Genomic DNA, 17,765 nt, shown 5'->3' on the forward strand with positions numbered 1-17,765 from the left:
AGAGATATTGAAAATATAAGTAACTAGGCTGGGATGCAAGGTATGCTGTCGCTAAGGTAACCAATCCTGGCATATAGTAAGAAGAGACAGAAGGATGCCCTGTAGGTGCCATCCTAAATCTGTTTGTCCACAAACAGCAAGGACAGAGAGAGGAACAAATGCTGGACGCAGTCAATTTACCCCCATTAAAAATTTACTTTTATTTATTATCTTATATGTATGGGTGCTTTGTCTGTATGTATGTGCACCATGTACATGCCTGGTGCCCTCGGAGGCCAAGGAGGATGTTGGGTTCCCTGAGACTGTACTTAGACTCCTTGTGGGAGTTGAGACTCTAACCCAGGTCCTCTAGAAGAACAGCCTGTGCTTAGTCACTGACACATCTCTCTAGGTCCATTACTAATACTATCTTGTCAGAAAGTACAAGAGAATACTGCATGTATTTGTAATTGTAAATGGACAAAACCTTAAATAAAAACAAACATAGCTCAATAACGATCTAAAAGAATCCAATTATTTAGTTATCATTCCATACCCTCTAGAAGGCTAAGAATATATCAGGCAAAAGAGAGGTAAATATAAAAAGGCCGAGTTCCTCTCCCCTCTAAATAATTTGACAGTTTAAAAAGCAAAACTAAGTAGGCAGTGGTGGCGCACGCCTTTAATCCCAGCACTTGGGAGGCAAAGGCAGGCAGATTTCTGAGTTCAAGGTCAGCCTGGTCTACAGAGTGAGTTCTAGGACAGCCAGGGCTACACAGAGAAACCCTCAAAAAAAAAAAAAAAAAAGGCAAAACTAAGGCACATAGCAGACATAAAGATACAGTAATGTGTGTAAAGTGCTACAACAACTATTTTGTCCAGCTATAGATTACCGTATAATTCGATGTCTGACACAGACTCCTATTAATCTATATTGCATGTTCCATTAGCAAGCTTCAAGTTAATGCTTCAAGCCTCAGGAATCTGTTTTTGTTCACACTGCATATTCAATGTTGGTTCATGCAGATTACAGCTTTTCATTCTCTGGATACTGGAACATGCTTCTAGACAATAGCTATCGTTTCATCTATAGAGGTTTTGGATAATGCTTAATTCAGCGGGTACTTAGCTGTGGTCTGAGCACAACGGATCCTGCTTTTGCTTTTATTAGTTAGCAATGGCTAGACTCTACCCTCATTTACATTTGCTGCTTCTCAAGATATCCTGTAAAGGAATCCTGGCCTTGCTTAGCCAGTCCTCATAGTCGTATAAGGAAGAATTCTTAGTGATCTATATTTTTATTAGATATATATTTGTGTCCACCTTATAAGATATATCCTTTTTTATTATACAGAAAAAGAAAACTATACAAAAGAGTCATTTCTGGTAGAATTTTCTAAAACTTTACATTGCCCATAGCAGCAAATGTAACTATAATATTGCAGCTATTCAAATATTTTGCATTCACCTGAGTTTGGCATGTGTTAAGTTTTGTTACCAATTTGGTTGAGCTCCAAAAATGTGGAGACGATAAAAAGGAACTAAAAATCAAACACAATTCAGCTCCTCAGCGATGGAGGAATCCACCAGAGTATTTTCCATTAATTTGTATCAAAAACTATTACAATTTTTTATAAACCATTTTTAATTTATTTATATAAAACAACTGCTTAGAGCAGTTTTTGACTAGCATAATTTCAAGTCTACGAACAAAAGAACCACCTTTTAGCCACTGACTATATGCAAAGCAGCTTACCTTCAATCAGCTGAGACAGCTGTGTCCCAGTTACCAAGGTCTCAGTGACATCACTTTTTCGGGAGGCCTTTCGATATCGAATCTTGTAGCCAGTTATCTGCCCATTTTGTGTGGTTGAGGAAGGGGGCTGCCAGTGAATCACTATACTCTGAAGAAAGGCAGTACAAGGAAAAGACTGAAATGTCAAAGGGCTGCTCCTGACTGTACATGCTATAAAACCCAATTTCACTGCAGGAAGAGGAGAATGGCTATATAGAACCCTTGGTACTTGGAGCCTCGCCAAGTTACTTATTTAATAGTCAAAAATAATTCTAACTAACTGGGTGTGGTGATGTACATTATTAATCTCAGCACTTGGGAGACAGAGGCAGGTAGGTATCTATGACTTTGAGGCCACCCTAATCTACATAGTAAGTTTAGGGCCAGCCTGATCTATATAGTAAGTTTATGGCCAGCTAGAACTACACAGGGAGACCCTGACTCAAAACAAAAAACAAAACAAAACAAAACACTAGCACAACAAACAAAACTTTAATTAAAAAACCCTCAAATCCCTCTCAGAGGAGATTATTCAAGTAGTATGCTCTACTAGGCATGTAACATCATGTTGTCATCTACAAAAACTCATACTTGAGAGCCATGTTACAAGAGAAACTACCAAAAAGGCCTTATTTTAAGTCTGTAATTCTTGGGTTAGGCTGCATAATATCGATCCGAGTGTGCATGCAGCCTGGACATACTTGCTTGAGTTTAGACTTATCTCCTAAGGAAGTATTCTGTCTGAATGAAAACATCAGAAATCCCAGAAGAGGTGTTAGAAGAAGAATATAAGGTTAGAGCGTACTGATTAGGAAATAAACTATTGTTTGCTGCAAGAATTATTTCCTTTCTGGAATGCAAATTAGGTGTAATTAAGTAATTTCTGTGGACAGGAGTGGTGGACAGAAGACCGAAACTGCAGGTTTACAAGTTTGAGGCTAGCCTGGGCTATTCAAAAGTTCCAAGCCAGTAGCTATATGTGTATTTACCTAGAGTAAGACCCTGTCAAAAAGCAAAACAAAACCAACCAAACAAACAAAGCCTGAAATGAACAGAAGTATGTTTCCTGATGCAGCATCCCATAGTAGCTTTTGAAAAGACTCCTTTACATATGTTGCCCAGGGGGATCTGAAAAGCACACATAGTTGATATACACGAACTTGAACCAGGAGGGATGCTGTGAGCAGATATCCAAATCTACACCCATCTGTCTTTGGTTTATACTGGCATCATGTCATCATAAGCAACCTACTTTCTTTGAATGATTCTGTATGGTTAAGATCTAAAATGTCATATTTATGTAAACATGGAGAAAACTTTTAATAGGAAGCTAAAGAGGTTTTAGCACCAGAGAAAGGAAAGAAACAGTAAAGTGAGTGAGTTCTTAGCCCAGCTTTTTTATACCCATGCTGTCTTATTTTCCTGTTTGATTTTAGGTGTTTTCAGTTACATCCTAATTTCACGTTAGTATTTTTCAAAGCAAATGAATTCCTACAACACTGGCATTCACCATTCTGATGTTTGCCCAAGGCATTTCTGACTCTCCTCGTCCCTCTGAGGCTCAGGGTGACAGCAAAGTGAACAGAGTCCAAGTCTTACCTTTGAATTTCTCACTTCCAAGGACAGATTCTGAGGAGCAGCGCTGGGAACTAGACAGGTTAAAGGAAAAAGGAAACAACTCAACCATCCATGTATCACCCACCATGTTAATGCTAATGTGACCAGAAGGTCTCAATCCAGCTAACAGTGGATGGAGTGTGGCCATGCTTGGTTCACATGAGCATCTACCCTTACTCAAATCAGGTTATAATTCTGGAAATCAGATACTTAGTTTAGGAATGTAAGTAGCTTTGAACCCTTAGACCAGCAGTTCTCAACCTGCAGGTCGCAACTCCTTTGGGGGTCGAACGACCCATTCACAGGGTCACATCAGATATTTACATCACAACTTGTAACAGCAGCAAAATTTGAAATAATTTTATGGTTGTGGGTCACTACAACATGAGGAGCTGTACTAATGGGTCAAAGCATTAGGAAGGTTGAGAACACTGCCCTAGACTCTAAAAATATTTCAACAAGGAAAGCTGCAATAAGTGAACTCTCTGGCCTCCCAGCGCACCAAGGTGTCAGACAGCATGCATTTAGGTGTGAAGAGTGTGGGTCTGTTGGTGAAACAAACGGTTACATAACCAAAGAGCCTAATGTACTGGAGCTTAACAACAGAGCATCTGACAACTGATGGCTCATATACTCTCCTTTCATGTGACGACAGACAGCAAAGAAAACTCAAGCAGAGCTAACGAGTTTGCTCTCTAGCACCAGATGCGAATTCTAGCCCTTCTTACCTCATCTTCTCATCAGGACTTTTCAACTCCCTATCATCTGGTGACCAGATACTGAAATAAAGACCTTCTGAACTGAACGTGCTTTGCTCACTGTCCTGACCTGTTCCTAGGGAAATGATAAGGGGCTTTAGGTCTGAGATTCAGCTGTAGAGGTCTGAAGTAGGGTCCAGCTATTCTGAAAACATGTCCCTGTTAGGAAGTAACTTAGCCATGGAGACATTCCACGTAGCTGTGACTGTGTAATCCCCACCCTCAGAACAAGCGACTCTGGCAGGTACTCAGTCCTTACAGCTCCCACAGGAGTTTACTGTTGTTTCCATTTCATGTACCTGTTGTTTACAGATGAGCTTCTATGTGGTTTACTTGATCAAGCCATTCCTTTTAGTAGGCCTAAGATCTAGGATTTTCCTTACTCCAGAGTGTTGGCTTTAAATCCCCATGTTAAGAAACTTCCATGTTAATAAACGTCACTCCACTCAGTTCCCGTGGTACTGTGGTCAGTAGGCCAACCTATTTTAGTGCAGTTAAAATTTGGCTTACATGTAGATTTAAAAGGCTGTAAAAGCCTTTTTCCCCCATGTCAAATCATGACCAACTGGATATGCAGTTGGATTGATGAACTATAATTTATCTTTTGTTTTCCCTTTTTATCTGAAAAATAAAAATCAAGTCCAAAGAAAAGAACAAAGAATAGTATAATGAACACTATTCTCTCCTAGTTTTACCAATCACTAACATTCTGCAACATTTACTATATTCTCCCACTATAGAACATAATGAGGACGGCATAGGTTTATCTACCACATATCTGAGAGATGCTGTAAGTCACTGTGACAGATTACTCTGAAATAGATCACATCTATTTCAATATCTGAATATCAGAATTCAATAGTTCAATATCTCCCGAGAATAACAGCAGGCGCCAACCAAACTAAAACACAACAATCACATTTGGAAGCTGTAATTTTGATTAAAAAATGGTATCAAATATATATATATAACATGTTCAATATTTACCAATACTTCTTAATACCAGAAAGATCTAGTAAGTATGCTGGCAGTGTCCTACATAGATATTTTTGTTTCCGGTATCTAGGAACCAAAGATCATACATATTTTATAGCCTATGTCTTACTTTCCTTTAATTTAGATGATTTTTCTATAAGATTAATAATAAGAATTTGAGGCCATCTTTAATTCTAAAGGCCATCTAAATTAAAAAAAAAAGTTGCTGAACTTCTCTCAATTTGACGTGTCTGCTTGTTGATGTGACATCATGATTTGGAGTGAAGTTAAGTATTTTGGGTGGGAAAACGGGGGCCAAAGCTGTATATTTCTTCATGGACTACACACCAGGCACATATGCCTGCTTCTTTATTACTGATGTAATGTTTGATCATCTGCTTACAGGAGTCAAACTGTAGCTTTTAAATATTTAAATATGACTGGTACATCCAGTAAGGCTGATCATCCCACAGCCATAAAATGGTCTGTGCTGTGAACAAGCCACGGGATTTATCCCCACGGAAGACTGTACTAAAACCACGGAGAACCCATTTAATATTAGGTTCCACGTGCTCTGTCTGTGCTTTCCAGGGAAGTTTCACAGCAATGCTGGTGAAGTTGGTGTTACCTGAAGTTTACATGTAAGAAAAAATACTCAAAAAAGTGAGTGGCTCACCAGGAGGTACAACGGGGGCATGAATAGAAGTTTCTTCACATCAAAGCACATGACTTTACTGATTAGGAGCACTAAGAACGGTATTCTGTTGCAAAGGAGAAAGCTCACCATCTGATAATGTCCGAACAGCAACATCTTGTGTAGAAACTCCAGGACCATGTTTATTGTAGGCCACCACTCGGAAACTATATTCTGTGTATTTCTTCAGTCCATTAATGGTGTAGGAGTGACTTGAAACATCAACATCCTTGAAAGAAATAGAGTACATATCTGTACATATATGTACACACACACACACACACACACAGCTCAAGCTAAAAGAAATACTACAAAATGAACAAAACTGCATAACATAGTTTTAACCCTATTATTATTTATAGTAAAAGCAGATTAGTTAATTATAAACAATAGCAATTTATTGAGATATTTTTGATGCTTACCAGCCCTTGCTGGTAAAAACCACAAAATAAATCTTAGTACAACAAAACAGATACCATCATCATTTAATTTCCTATACATCTCCCTCACCTTTGATTTCTTCAATGAACCAGAGAGCTTTGTAAGGTTTGGGGTGGAGGCTACAGTACGAGCACATCTTGTATGCGAGGTAACTGTTCTACTGCTGAGCTGTATCTCTAACCCTTTAGAGTTAGAATCTAGTGTTTCTCCTAAAAATCATATCAGTACTTCATACCTGTTCTTTATCAGTTCCTTTTTCCATGTAGTACAATTTGTAATTTTGAATTTCCCCATTGCCAGATAACGGTGTTTCCCAGGTGACAGTGATAGAAGTAGGTGACGTTGCATAAGCACGGATATTAGGTGCTGGGCCAGGGAGCTGAACTGGAAAAAGAGAATTCCAAGAGATCAAGATGTGAGTCAGATTCACTGCAGTTCACAATAGCCATTCTCAGCAATACTGTCACAAAGGCCATGTTTTAGAAACAATAAAAGCTAAGAAGACAATTAATTTGATTAAAGTATTTTTAGGATATGTACATTTTCCTTTACATAACTCAGCATCTTCAATTTATTAAAAATAAGAAAAATACACAAAAGAAATCTTGTGATGTACAAACTCAGGAGTACATGTGCTTATACACACTCTCTTACCACACAGAACTGTGTGGAAGCCAGAGGTCAGTGTCAGATGTCGTCTTCTATTACGATCTACTGCCATGCTCTGTGACAGGGTCTCCCAGTGAACCTGACGCTTACCTGCTTCAGCCTGGCAGCACGATCCAAGCTCCTGGGATCCACCTGCTCCCTTCCCCAGTCCCTTAGCTGGAGTGGCAGGTGTGTGCCTAGGTTTATGCGGGTGCTGGGGAATCTAAACTCAAATTCTTAGACTTGCACAATAAATCTTTGAATTACTGAGCCCTCTTCTCCAGCCCCAAATTCTACGTTTGTAGAGGGACAAGGCAGCACACAAAAGCAACCTCCACTGGAAAAGACCTTTCTGCTGTTGAACACTAAGCTGGTCCTGGGAACGCAGGGATGGGCAGAAGCCCCCTTCACAAAGAACTCTCGGGTTAGCACAGAATCAGGTACATTAATAAATGCTGACAGATTCATACGGTGGCTGTAATGAGATAGTAGAGTACAGGATTCTGCTGTGTGAAGGGTTCCTTGGGGAAGGGAAGAGCAGAGCTGGTGAAGATTTCTTGGTATTACAAATAAATGGTTTTCTCAGACATCTGGGAAAAGATCATTTGTCATTGGGGCAATCAGGGGGTAAGTAGAAAGACAATGTAATACGACTTGTATGGTTGTACCACAGAATGGATGTGGGAGAAATAATGTTGAAAGCAACAGCCAGACAGGGAGGAATGTTTGATCTCCTGCTATGGGGTTTTGATTTTCTGACAGGCAGTGATCAGGAGCATGACGGTCAGATTCATGTTTAGAAAGGATGTGTGGACACAGCACGGGGGAAAAGCAGCAAAGCAATAAACCGGTTAGAGAGAGAGCGTCAAGGCCAGAAACAGCCATCATTTACTGTAAGTTAGCACGCTACATGCTTCTTCCCTTTTCTGTTCTAATTTAGTCTTAGCACCAAATGAGATGCAAGGTACATTAAGAACTTTTCCAAGTCATGGGAATTTATAATGTTGGAGCCAGAAACTGGTCATTTTTTTTTAGTCTATAACACAACCTCCCGGAGCTCAGTAAGGAGATGAGGACAGTATCTTCAGTGGGGTAGCTGGTCCTCTGTGGACCCTGAATCTAACTTCTACAATGGCTCATACATCAACCCCTTCAGAATATCCTTTTCATCTGATAGTATATAAATCCTAGCTAGCTGATCAGGTCTAAACTTTGGGAGAAATTCCTGCATTAAAAATGAGTTTTCTTAGCACTAATGTCACTGTGATAGACACCATTAGATTTAAGGCCAAGGAAAAAAATGTTTAAGAAAATTGTTTTTCTCCAGCAACAGCTTTATGCCATAGATCTGTTTTGCTATAGATGTAGAAAGATCTGAATGTAGTCACTTTAATAGTTGTTTGCTTTATTTAGTCATGAATCATGCCATTTGTTCAATGTCAACTGCACAGTCTGTGTAGCCTGACAGGTAGGGTTTGTCACACTTCTGTTGCTGTGGAAACTTTCTTCCAACTTAACTAAAGGGAAAGAAAAACAAAATAGGAGAAAAATAGGAAAACAATTTTCTTAACATCACCTTCAGTAGACTCACTGGATAAGCTTAGGCAAATACCATCCTTTTAAAAGGCACTGATAACTCTTTCAAATCAGCTGTACAATGAATGGTACAGGTAGAAACAAATAGAAAATTTAAACTGCAAAATACTCTCCAAAGGCTAATTCAGCATTCATACCTCTCTATATGCCCCACACCTTCAGGAGGTACAAGTCCCTCTTCACTGCCAGCATCTCTATTGTCACGTTACAAATTCCAAAAGCCTGCATCAGAACCGGTTATTCTTCCTGCCTATAACCTCATCCAACTACTCTTTTTTAACCAAAGCTCTCCAACTAATTATTTTAGTCTCTTTCCATGTGACAGTAGCACCTCGCACTATTGTGTATTTAACTGTCTGTCTCTTGTAGTAGGTTGGGCTTACTAATCTTTATGTCTGAACTGCCCAACACAGTGAAAGGCACACAGTAGGTACACAATAAGGCCACTTCTCCTTATGTCTTCTCTTTCAATTCTAAATTTGACAATGACTCTTTTAGTTCAATGGTTTAACAATCTGGACACAAAGTCTGAAACGTTCATGAAAGCTATAGTCGTTTTCCAAGGGGAATGCAGATATATATAGACACAGGTATTTTCATTTTCGGAAGGTTCACAGCCCCAGGACAGACTTCTGCACCAGATCAAATCCAGTGGCCCTCCCTTCACTCTCATCATGACTCACTTTGCATGTGAACTGCTTGATCCTATTTCTGTGATTTGGGTCATCCAGTTTCCTTCCCCAAGAATGCTTGTGCTATGTCAAATGCTTTAAGGTCAACCACAGGCTCCATCTTTCTGGGATTCTTTCTATATTTTTATATAAATTCTTCCTTGCTCTGAATCTTTGTCTAGTATCTCTCAATTATGGTGCCTCCCTTAAAACCAAATGAAGGGAAATGGAGCCTGAAATCTAATGGATAATTCCCACACTTAACCTGAACACAGTCAACTATGAAATTTAGCACCCCTACCTCTGTACTGAGAATGCATTCGCCTTAAATCAATTCTGGACACTCTTCATGGCCCAGTGTTCTTGCCTAGCGCTGACTCATGGCTTCAGCATCATCACTACCATGACCGAAGGCCTCCTTATTATAGTTACTACTGCTTACGCTCAAGAACACACATTACTTGTTCACCATCTCTGTGTTTCTAGCATTCTGCATAGTACCTGGCATAGGAGGCACACAAACACTGGATAAGTAATTTGCTATAATATTAAAAAGTTGAAGGTTCTGGACTCCTTGCCTTTATTCCACCCACGAGGCAAAGTTCCTGAATTCTTTCTGTTCTTTCTGTAATTGCTAAATTCATTCTTCTGAGCGCCCAGATAGGGAGATACAAATGCATCGTATATGCTCCCTACTAAATCAAAGTCTTTTATTTAGGCTCCTGAACACAGAAAAGCTAGTGTAGGTACCGTAAAAGTTAACTAGAGACTATTTTGAGAAAAATTTGGCTTATGGGCAAAAAGTAACAATTAAAAATTTTCAAGAAGGAAAACCATGGTATTTCTTATAAACTCAGGCTTGTAAAGTTAAGGCATACAGGTCATTCAAAGTATAAACCAAGCTGACTCCGGCTGGCAGCCATGTTAAACACCCACCACTGTGCAAAGCACTACATTATAAACATTATACACATAGACATTGTAGGAATTGTCCATAAAATAAGCAAGGTATATTAGTAAAAGCAATTGAGGGATGAATTGATGTATCTTAGGATCATACACATACATAGGATCAGAGAGAGCTTCTTTAAGAATTATGAGCTAATCCTTAAAAGATCGGTATAATAGGAATATGAAAGAAAGGAGAAATACACAGGCTGTCCCTTTACTTGCTATGTTCAGTAAAAGTTCATGTTCCTATCTAGAACGGGCTTAAAGCCCTTATGCAAGACAAAAAGCTGACAGGACTCCAAATAGTCCCTCCCTCTGAGGGTGTGGCAAACAGGTAGGTGAAAGACTTACCCTCAGGCTGCGTCTCTACTCGAAGAGGAGCTGAACTTTCTCCAGAGCCATGCTTGTTTTGAGCCATAACTTTGAAGATGTACACAGTTGCTGGCATCAAGTTTTGAATAGTCACCTGCATCTCTCCTGGCTGGCTGGTATTCTCAACACGCTCCCTTTGGATAAAGAAGGGTTAGAAAAGAAACTGATCAATACAGCAGAGCTCTAGATAGTTTCACTCTCTAGCTCCTGTGAAAATCTAATCACTAAGTCACATTTACTCTCAAAAGTGAAACTGAGTGTTACCAGGCAGAAAACTGTATGAAAAGTGAGTTGTAAACACTTGGCAAACTGTGGGTGATCTTCCTCAAACATTACTGATACCACTGATTATAACCAAATACATACATACAACTCAGCAGGGTGTGTGTGTGTGTGTGTGTGTGTGTGTGTGTGTGAGAGAGAGAGAGAGAGAGAGAGAGAGAGAGAGAGACATAACAAAGAAGAGGCCAAGAATTGGAAGGGGGACAAAGAGAAGAGTTAGAGACAGGAAAGGGAAAAAGGGAAACCAGTGTAATTATATTTTTATCTATAAAATTAAAAACACCCGAATTGGTAGAGAAAAAACCCCAATAAAGTAGTCACAGAATATTTAAAGAGGTTGTTACACTATAGTTGGCTAGGCCGCCTAAAAAGAATACTATAGTATTAAAAATTATTGTTTAGCAATACCTAAGATATCCATAGTACTATTTTGTCTTTGTCTAAACTTCTAAGTTACCAGATTTAGAGGAAGCATATCAACTCATTTCTTATACTTTGAGGTAGCTAAACCTTGTTTTGATCACCAATGACTGTTCTGTTTAATGGGAAGGACTGAACTATAGAGCACAGGCTATGACTCACCTGTATATACATTTTTAAACAATGTATTTCCTAGAAAAACAACTGGGGATGCTATTTTACTTGAAACTGAAGTATAAGACTGTCCCATCATGCTTACACACTACACAAGTCATAGGCAGAATGCTCACATAAGAAGGAGACTCACACACACACAGAATTTAAAATCTGCCTTCTGATCCTAAGTATTACGTTGCTGAAACTGTATGTAGCTTTTGTTTGTTCCTCTCTGAAAGGTGGGGAAATGGGAGAAACCAGTGACATTATCAAAACCTGAAACAGATTTCCATAGAATCATTATTATAAAATGGGAGTCAGTCATAAGCATGATTCCCAGAGAGGAAACCCTGACCTAAGATGGCTTGGTCCATATGAACCAAGTTTCTCTTTACGAGAGAGAGAAGGCAGCATCAGACAGGAACCAGAGATCATCAGAAAGGACTATTTCCAGAATATCTGTGTAGTTACAATGGAATTGAATCAAATGAGAACGAAAAAAGTGTGTTTTATATTAAGACAGTGTTGAACAAGAAGCTAGGAAATCTAATTCTGGTTATGGTAGGGCCGTTAGCCTATCAAGAGACTATAATCAAGCCACTACCTCTTTTTGAACTTTACTTTCTTTAGGTATTTAATGAAAGAATGAGACAGGTCGGGTAACTTTTTCTTGAAAGTGCCAGACAGTAAAGCTTACAGGCAAAACACTTGCTTATATAAAGCTTAAAAAAAAAAATCACTGTTTTAAAACACAGAAACAATTATTAGCTCCTGAATCATAAAAATGATGGTTCTGATTTGGCCTGGTATCCGTAATATGCAGCCCTAGAATTAGACTAACAGTTCTAACGCTTTATCCATCTTGAAAATACTATTATTATTTGGAGTAACTCTCAACTCTTCATTTAATAGCCAATATCAGAAAATCACTGGCGTTTAAAATAGAGGTGTTTAAATGGTAAAGAGGACTAATATTACACAGGTATAATGAAAGGCAAACAAAGGACCCACTGGACCACACAACTTAAGGGCCCAACAGAATTACTACTTATGACCAAGGCACACAGTGCCACCTGGTGGTTGAATTTTTAAATGCAGAAGTAGAGAAGTTTGCCTGTAAGGTCTACATTTTTACACTGTATTCTTATTACACTGCATAAAATAATTTATTATCCTTATTTTTAAGATGATAAATATAAGCCCAAGAAAGCTAAATAAACTGTTTATATTATAAAACAAAATAATCACAATACAGGTTTTAGACTTCATTTTAGACTTCTTTTATCCCTTCATTGCTTGTACTAAGAAATCAAGCTTAATGCAGTAACAAAGCTTAGCCTCTTGAAGCATCTTCTATAATATTTTCTACATTTCCTACCCATTTTAAGTCACTGCTGTTACCTTCACCCAGGCTGTCAACTACTGCTTCTAGATCAACATACCTGCTATGTCTCTGAATTTTTTTTTCCTTCTCCTATTAAAAACTTGAAAAGTGCTCTCAAAATACTGCTAGCTACAAACAGGGGGCACAATTGCTCAAAAGACAAAAACCATCCACTCCCATTTTATTATTCTTTATTATTCTGCCCAAATTCTTACTGGCATTCCAACACCTGGTTCCAAACGTGTGCTTTATTTTTAACCTCATACTGATTTCTACCAAAAGTTCTGGGTCAGGAAGGTGACCGATAAGGTGTCACCATCCTTACTCCAGACATGGAAACTGAACTCTTGTGTTCTTGCAATTGTCACTGTAAAATTCTCAGCCCACTTCTAGCTCCCAAATGACATCATCAGATTTGTAAATTCTAAAGATTTAACAAAAGGTGCTAGGATAAGCTGGGTCCTAATACAGTATAAACGTGAATAGAAACTTGTATGTGGGCATTTAGAGGAGGGCTGGGGCGTGTTATCTGAGCATGACAGGAAACCAAGCATAGTTATTTGTTTGGGAGATTATTTATGGAATAAGTATTAATGAAGGCAAAGGTCCTGCTGTAGAGATGATAGTGTGCCTTATGCGTAGGAATAACTAGATGCCTTCTTCCCTGTGAATTTACATGACATTTGCAATTAGGCCATTAACATCGCCCATAGGTTATTCTGACATTGACACTGAAACCCACTAGGGTTCATGGGCTGCTGCTTCATTCTTATTATCCTTGCTTTACGATAACACTGTGGGTGTGAGTTTGGGATCTAGGAGGTTTTGTTGTTTTCTTTCTCTTTGTTTCTTTCTTTCTTTCTTTGTTTCTTTCTTTCTTTGTTTCTTTCTTTGTTTCTTTCTTTCTTTCTTTCTTTCTTTCTTTCTTTCTTTCTTTCTTTCTTTCTTTCTTTCTTGTTTTAGTTTTTGGTTTTCTTGTTCTCAGCACTTACCACTCTCTAAACTTCCTTTTATTTAATGTCTTTCATGTTCAGTAGACTAGTACTGTACCATCATTTTATGTATAGGACTTTATTTCCTTATCTTTGTAAAATCTCAAACAACCTGTTTTCAGTAAGCATTATTTGACAAGTAGTCCACTCTATCAAGATAAAAGTATATTATTGTAATTTGTGATGAGGCAAAAATCACAGGGTGCTACACCTGATGAGCTTGGTAGTCTGGCCATAAACACAGTGAGAGAGAGAGAGAGAGAGAGAGAGAGAGAGAGAGAGAGAGAGAGAGAGTGAGTCTGTAAATAAAATAACTACAGGTAACCTAGCAGAAAAATAAACTGTACTTATGTTAAGACCCTAAGCTGAGAACAATGAACAAAGAAATAATCTACAACAGCAGGTGACATGGGTCTTTCACAGAGTTCATAACTTGGTGGGAAAACAATGTAAATACACATGAAACAACCAAACAACCTTAAATTATTCTTATTATTATAGTTAATTGTCAATATCAGTAGTTTCAGTTCATATGGAGAGTAACAGTAATGTGCCAAGGTAGAGACTGCCCTGAGAGGGCCTCATGGGACTTAAACTGGTACAGAAGGAATAAGACATGTAGCTTTAGCTGGAAAGAGGAAAGGAGAAAGAACCCAGAGAGACTGGGAACAGAGGCACCACTGAGAAGTAGACTGGCTTCCCTAGAAAATGAATTTAACTGGGAAGAAAGGAAACTGAGAGTATACACATAAATAAAGCCAGGTTGTGCGATAAAGTGGTCTGGAGATTCTAGACATCCTCTTGTAAACAACATAAGCCCCTGAGGTGGGTGGAGGTACCAGAGGATTTACCAACATGTGGCATTTTAGGGCCATTACTCCTAAATACTCTTTTGACATCAAAGCACCCTATAGGTACAAAATTAAATTCATTTGACTAATAAGTTATACTGACTTTAATCTTTACACTTTGTGCTGAATTAATCTTATGAGAAAGGTATATAGTTCTACTGTTAGAGATGTGTTTCAGTGGCAATGTTTATTTAGCATACATATTGATTTGATTTGGCTTGAGTTCCTGCAAACAAAACACACCAGGCACAGTCCAGGCTATAGCTGAATGCTTCTACCTAAACAGCTCTATCTACTTTCTCCAATTTTTTCAGAAAGGCAGGAAAAACTGCTAGGACTTCAATGTGCTTGGAGTTTATATAATGACTAAATAACACTTCCCCTAATAATGGGGAAGACATATTTCAACAATCTTATTTTCTGGACTGAAAAGTGGTAAAAAACCAAAACAAAACACCCTGCACAATAAAACAGGGTGAGCACGACCAGGCAGGGTGTAAGAAGATGCAGCCCACTGGCTGGAAACCTGCAGCACTTACCTAGCAACCCCCTCCTTGGTGTAGAACACAGAGTAGGTGAGATTGTCTCCATGAGGGTCTGATGCAGGTGTACGCCACGTCAATTTAATGAAGCGAGTAGAGACCAGGGAGGCCACGACGTCTCGAGGAGCTGAAGGTAGTGGTCCCGTTGTGGCTGGTGCTAGATGGTCAGTAGTGGCACTGGTCAGTGAAGTGGGAGGTAATGTTGGGATGGCAACATCTTGTCATGTGCAAACATTGGGGAATATGAAGGGCAAACCACGATGGTTTTTAAAGAGAACAGAAAAACAAAAAACAAAAAAAGAAATAAACAAAACCACGATGGGAAATAAAATAAAATGAATGAACATAAAAAAGGCCATTAAACTGAAGGCTAACATGCGGGCTGGGGTAACTACTGCAAGCTAATGGGGACATTCAAGACACATCACTGTGGGTCAGGTTTTCTCATCCGATAAGGGTTGTGGATAAGGAGCAGGGAAAAGACAGCTGAGAATAACACATCGTAAATGACGACACAGCAGTGCCCAGGTAATCTTAATACTGAAAGCAGCATGCAACATGTGTCAAGCTCTGCATATAACTCTCATAGTTTGGTGGACCTCAGGATTTTCTACTTTACCAAAACATGGAAAAACCTATCTATAATGATTATAGTATAGACACTCTTCATTACACTCTACAAAGGGCCCCAGGGGAAAGTCTGTGGTAGGGGTATATGACTTCATTTATCTTTTCAGCTTTACAGATTAGAAAGCTACACTTCCAACTTTAATACTTAGCTCTGTTATCCACATTGGCAATACCCAGGGAAGTGACAACTTTCCTCATCTTGATAAATTACACTTCAATTGTCCTTATGTCAACCCACTTAGTTTTATCACTATAAAAACCCGAACCCAAAATTCCAAGACCACAAAAACAATATAGGTAACTTAGGATCCTCTGCCAGGATCTTCACCACCATGCTAACAGCTCCAGAGTGCAGTACTGGGTGCGAGAGATGAAGTGATGCAAGCACTAAGCAGCTGTCGCCAACAGCTCTTCCTATCTATTAGATAGTTCTGATTTTAGAAATTTTATTCCTTGTATTCAACCTAAATCTCCCTTTTAGAGACAAAAGTTCAAATTTAATCTCCCTCACACACATACCGCCCCACCCCTCAGAGAGGGTCTCATGCTAGAAAAAGAGAAATTACTACAAACTTCCTGGGGAAATTGGTAGGAAACAGTCAGAGAAGAAAATAATTTGTAGACTTCGTTTCTCCTATATCTGCCGTTTGTGGAGATGGAGCCCAGGGCCTCTACTTGCCTAGATAAGCACTCTTACCTGTACACAGTTTTGAGTTAAGTGGTAGGGCAATAAGGCAAACAGTCTCCTAGAGGTATCTGAGCACTTTGCACAAGGAGCTCTGTCTCATTTATGTGGACCAGTAACAACTCTGTAATCTGTACTGCCATACTGTCTCAGCCTTTCAGAGGAGGGTATTTAAAGGAGATACAACCTGGGTCATAGCAAGTGGTGGACTAATAGCCAAACCCTGCCTTCTGGTGTGAAGACCCTGAATGTAGCCAGCAGGAAATGGAGACTTCACTTCCAGTGTGGCTGTGTCACTAGGAATCACTTATTCTTTTCTGTTCTCTTTTTATGTCTAATCCTGGGAAGAGCTAGTCTATTAAAATGTAACATTATGAAGTTTTCTTCAGCTACAAGCACAAACATACTGAGACGCACAGTCTGATATAAAATAGCAATGCTCACAGCGTTCTAGGGCATTTCTGTTATACAAAACACTTGATTTTCAAACAACCTATCTAAGTCTTCCACAAAATTAAAACGTCTGGAAACTACTCCAAGACTTTCAGAAATCAGTCATCACAGCTCAAAGCCTAAGTGAAACCACACATCTTGAGGCCAAGTATATGCAATTACAATCTTTGAAAAATTATGCTCTTTTGTTGTCCTCCTGCCATTAGAATTTACTCCTGAGAGTTCAAAGATCTGATCACTCACTCTGCTCCAAAACTTCCCATAGTATAAGCCTGAAAAACTCAGCACAGGGCTCACAGTCTTCTACTGGATGATCCCAATCTAGCTCCCCAGCCTAGAGAGACTGTTGTTTGATGGGACATACTGTTCGTGCTGTACTCTGGATCTTTCTGGCTCACTGCACAAGAACGAGCCTTTCTGCTTCTTTGTTCACACTGTCCATGTCTATAGCAACAGACACAGGCCAGTCTGGGATGGATAGCTTCACTTGACTAACACATTACTACACACACCGAAGCTGTTTCTGAAGGTGGAAACCATTAAGTTCTGTGCTGGACATGTTGCCCTTGGTTAAGAGGATCCAATTATTCTAATTTGACACCTACTTAAGTCAGTGAATCGAGCTGTGAGTAGGCACATTTAAAATTTCATTTTGAAATACAAAATGTATGTGGTGTGTGTGTGTGTGTGTGTGTGTAGTTTCTAAATTCCTTCAAACTGCAAGAGTGTCTTGGGAAAGGTTCATTCTCTGTAGCCCTTTATTTCCTCATGTAAAGAACTCTATTATATTGGTAAGTCCCAGGGATGTTCATGGTGACGTTGCCTAGAATTGGGTGAGATCTACAATGCATGAATGTCAACGAAGGTACAGCT

The 17,765-nt window shown here is 39.1% G+C and overlaps 1 protein-coding gene across 11 annotated transcripts in view; it reads right to left on the reverse strand.

Moving 5' to 3' along the window:
- The window catches only part of Neo1 (neogenin 1), a 157,783-nt gene that overhangs the window by 39,686 nt on the left and 100,332 nt on the right, over positions 1-17,765 (reverse strand). For 7 of the 11 annotated variants that reach the window (XM_085844673.1, XM_029481356.2, XM_085844674.1 and 4 more), the window contains exons 8-13: positions 15,122-15,341; positions 10,477-10,631; positions 6,495-6,643; positions 5,909-6,047; positions 3,374-3,423; positions 1,736-1,883 (exon numbers count right to left, since the gene is read on the reverse strand). In XM_085844673.1, coding sequence (XP_085700799.1) covers positions 1,736-1,883; positions 3,374-3,423; positions 5,909-6,047; positions 6,495-6,643; positions 10,477-10,631; positions 15,122-15,341 — 861 coding nt within the window. The remainder of the gene's footprint in view (positions 1-1,735; positions 1,884-3,373; positions 3,424-5,908; positions 6,048-6,494; positions 6,644-10,476; positions 10,632-15,121; positions 15,342-17,765) is intronic. The other 4 variants (XM_029481357.2, XM_085844672.1, XM_029481355.2 and 1 more) reach the window with 1 other exon arrangement.

The sequence above is a fragment of the Mus caroli genome, unplaced genomic scaffold, assembly GCF_978045245.1.
Source record: "Mus caroli unplaced genomic scaffold, Mus_caroli_1 scaffold_11, whole genome shotgun sequence".
NCBI lineage: Eukaryota > Metazoa > Chordata > Mammalia > Rodentia > Muridae > Mus > Mus caroli.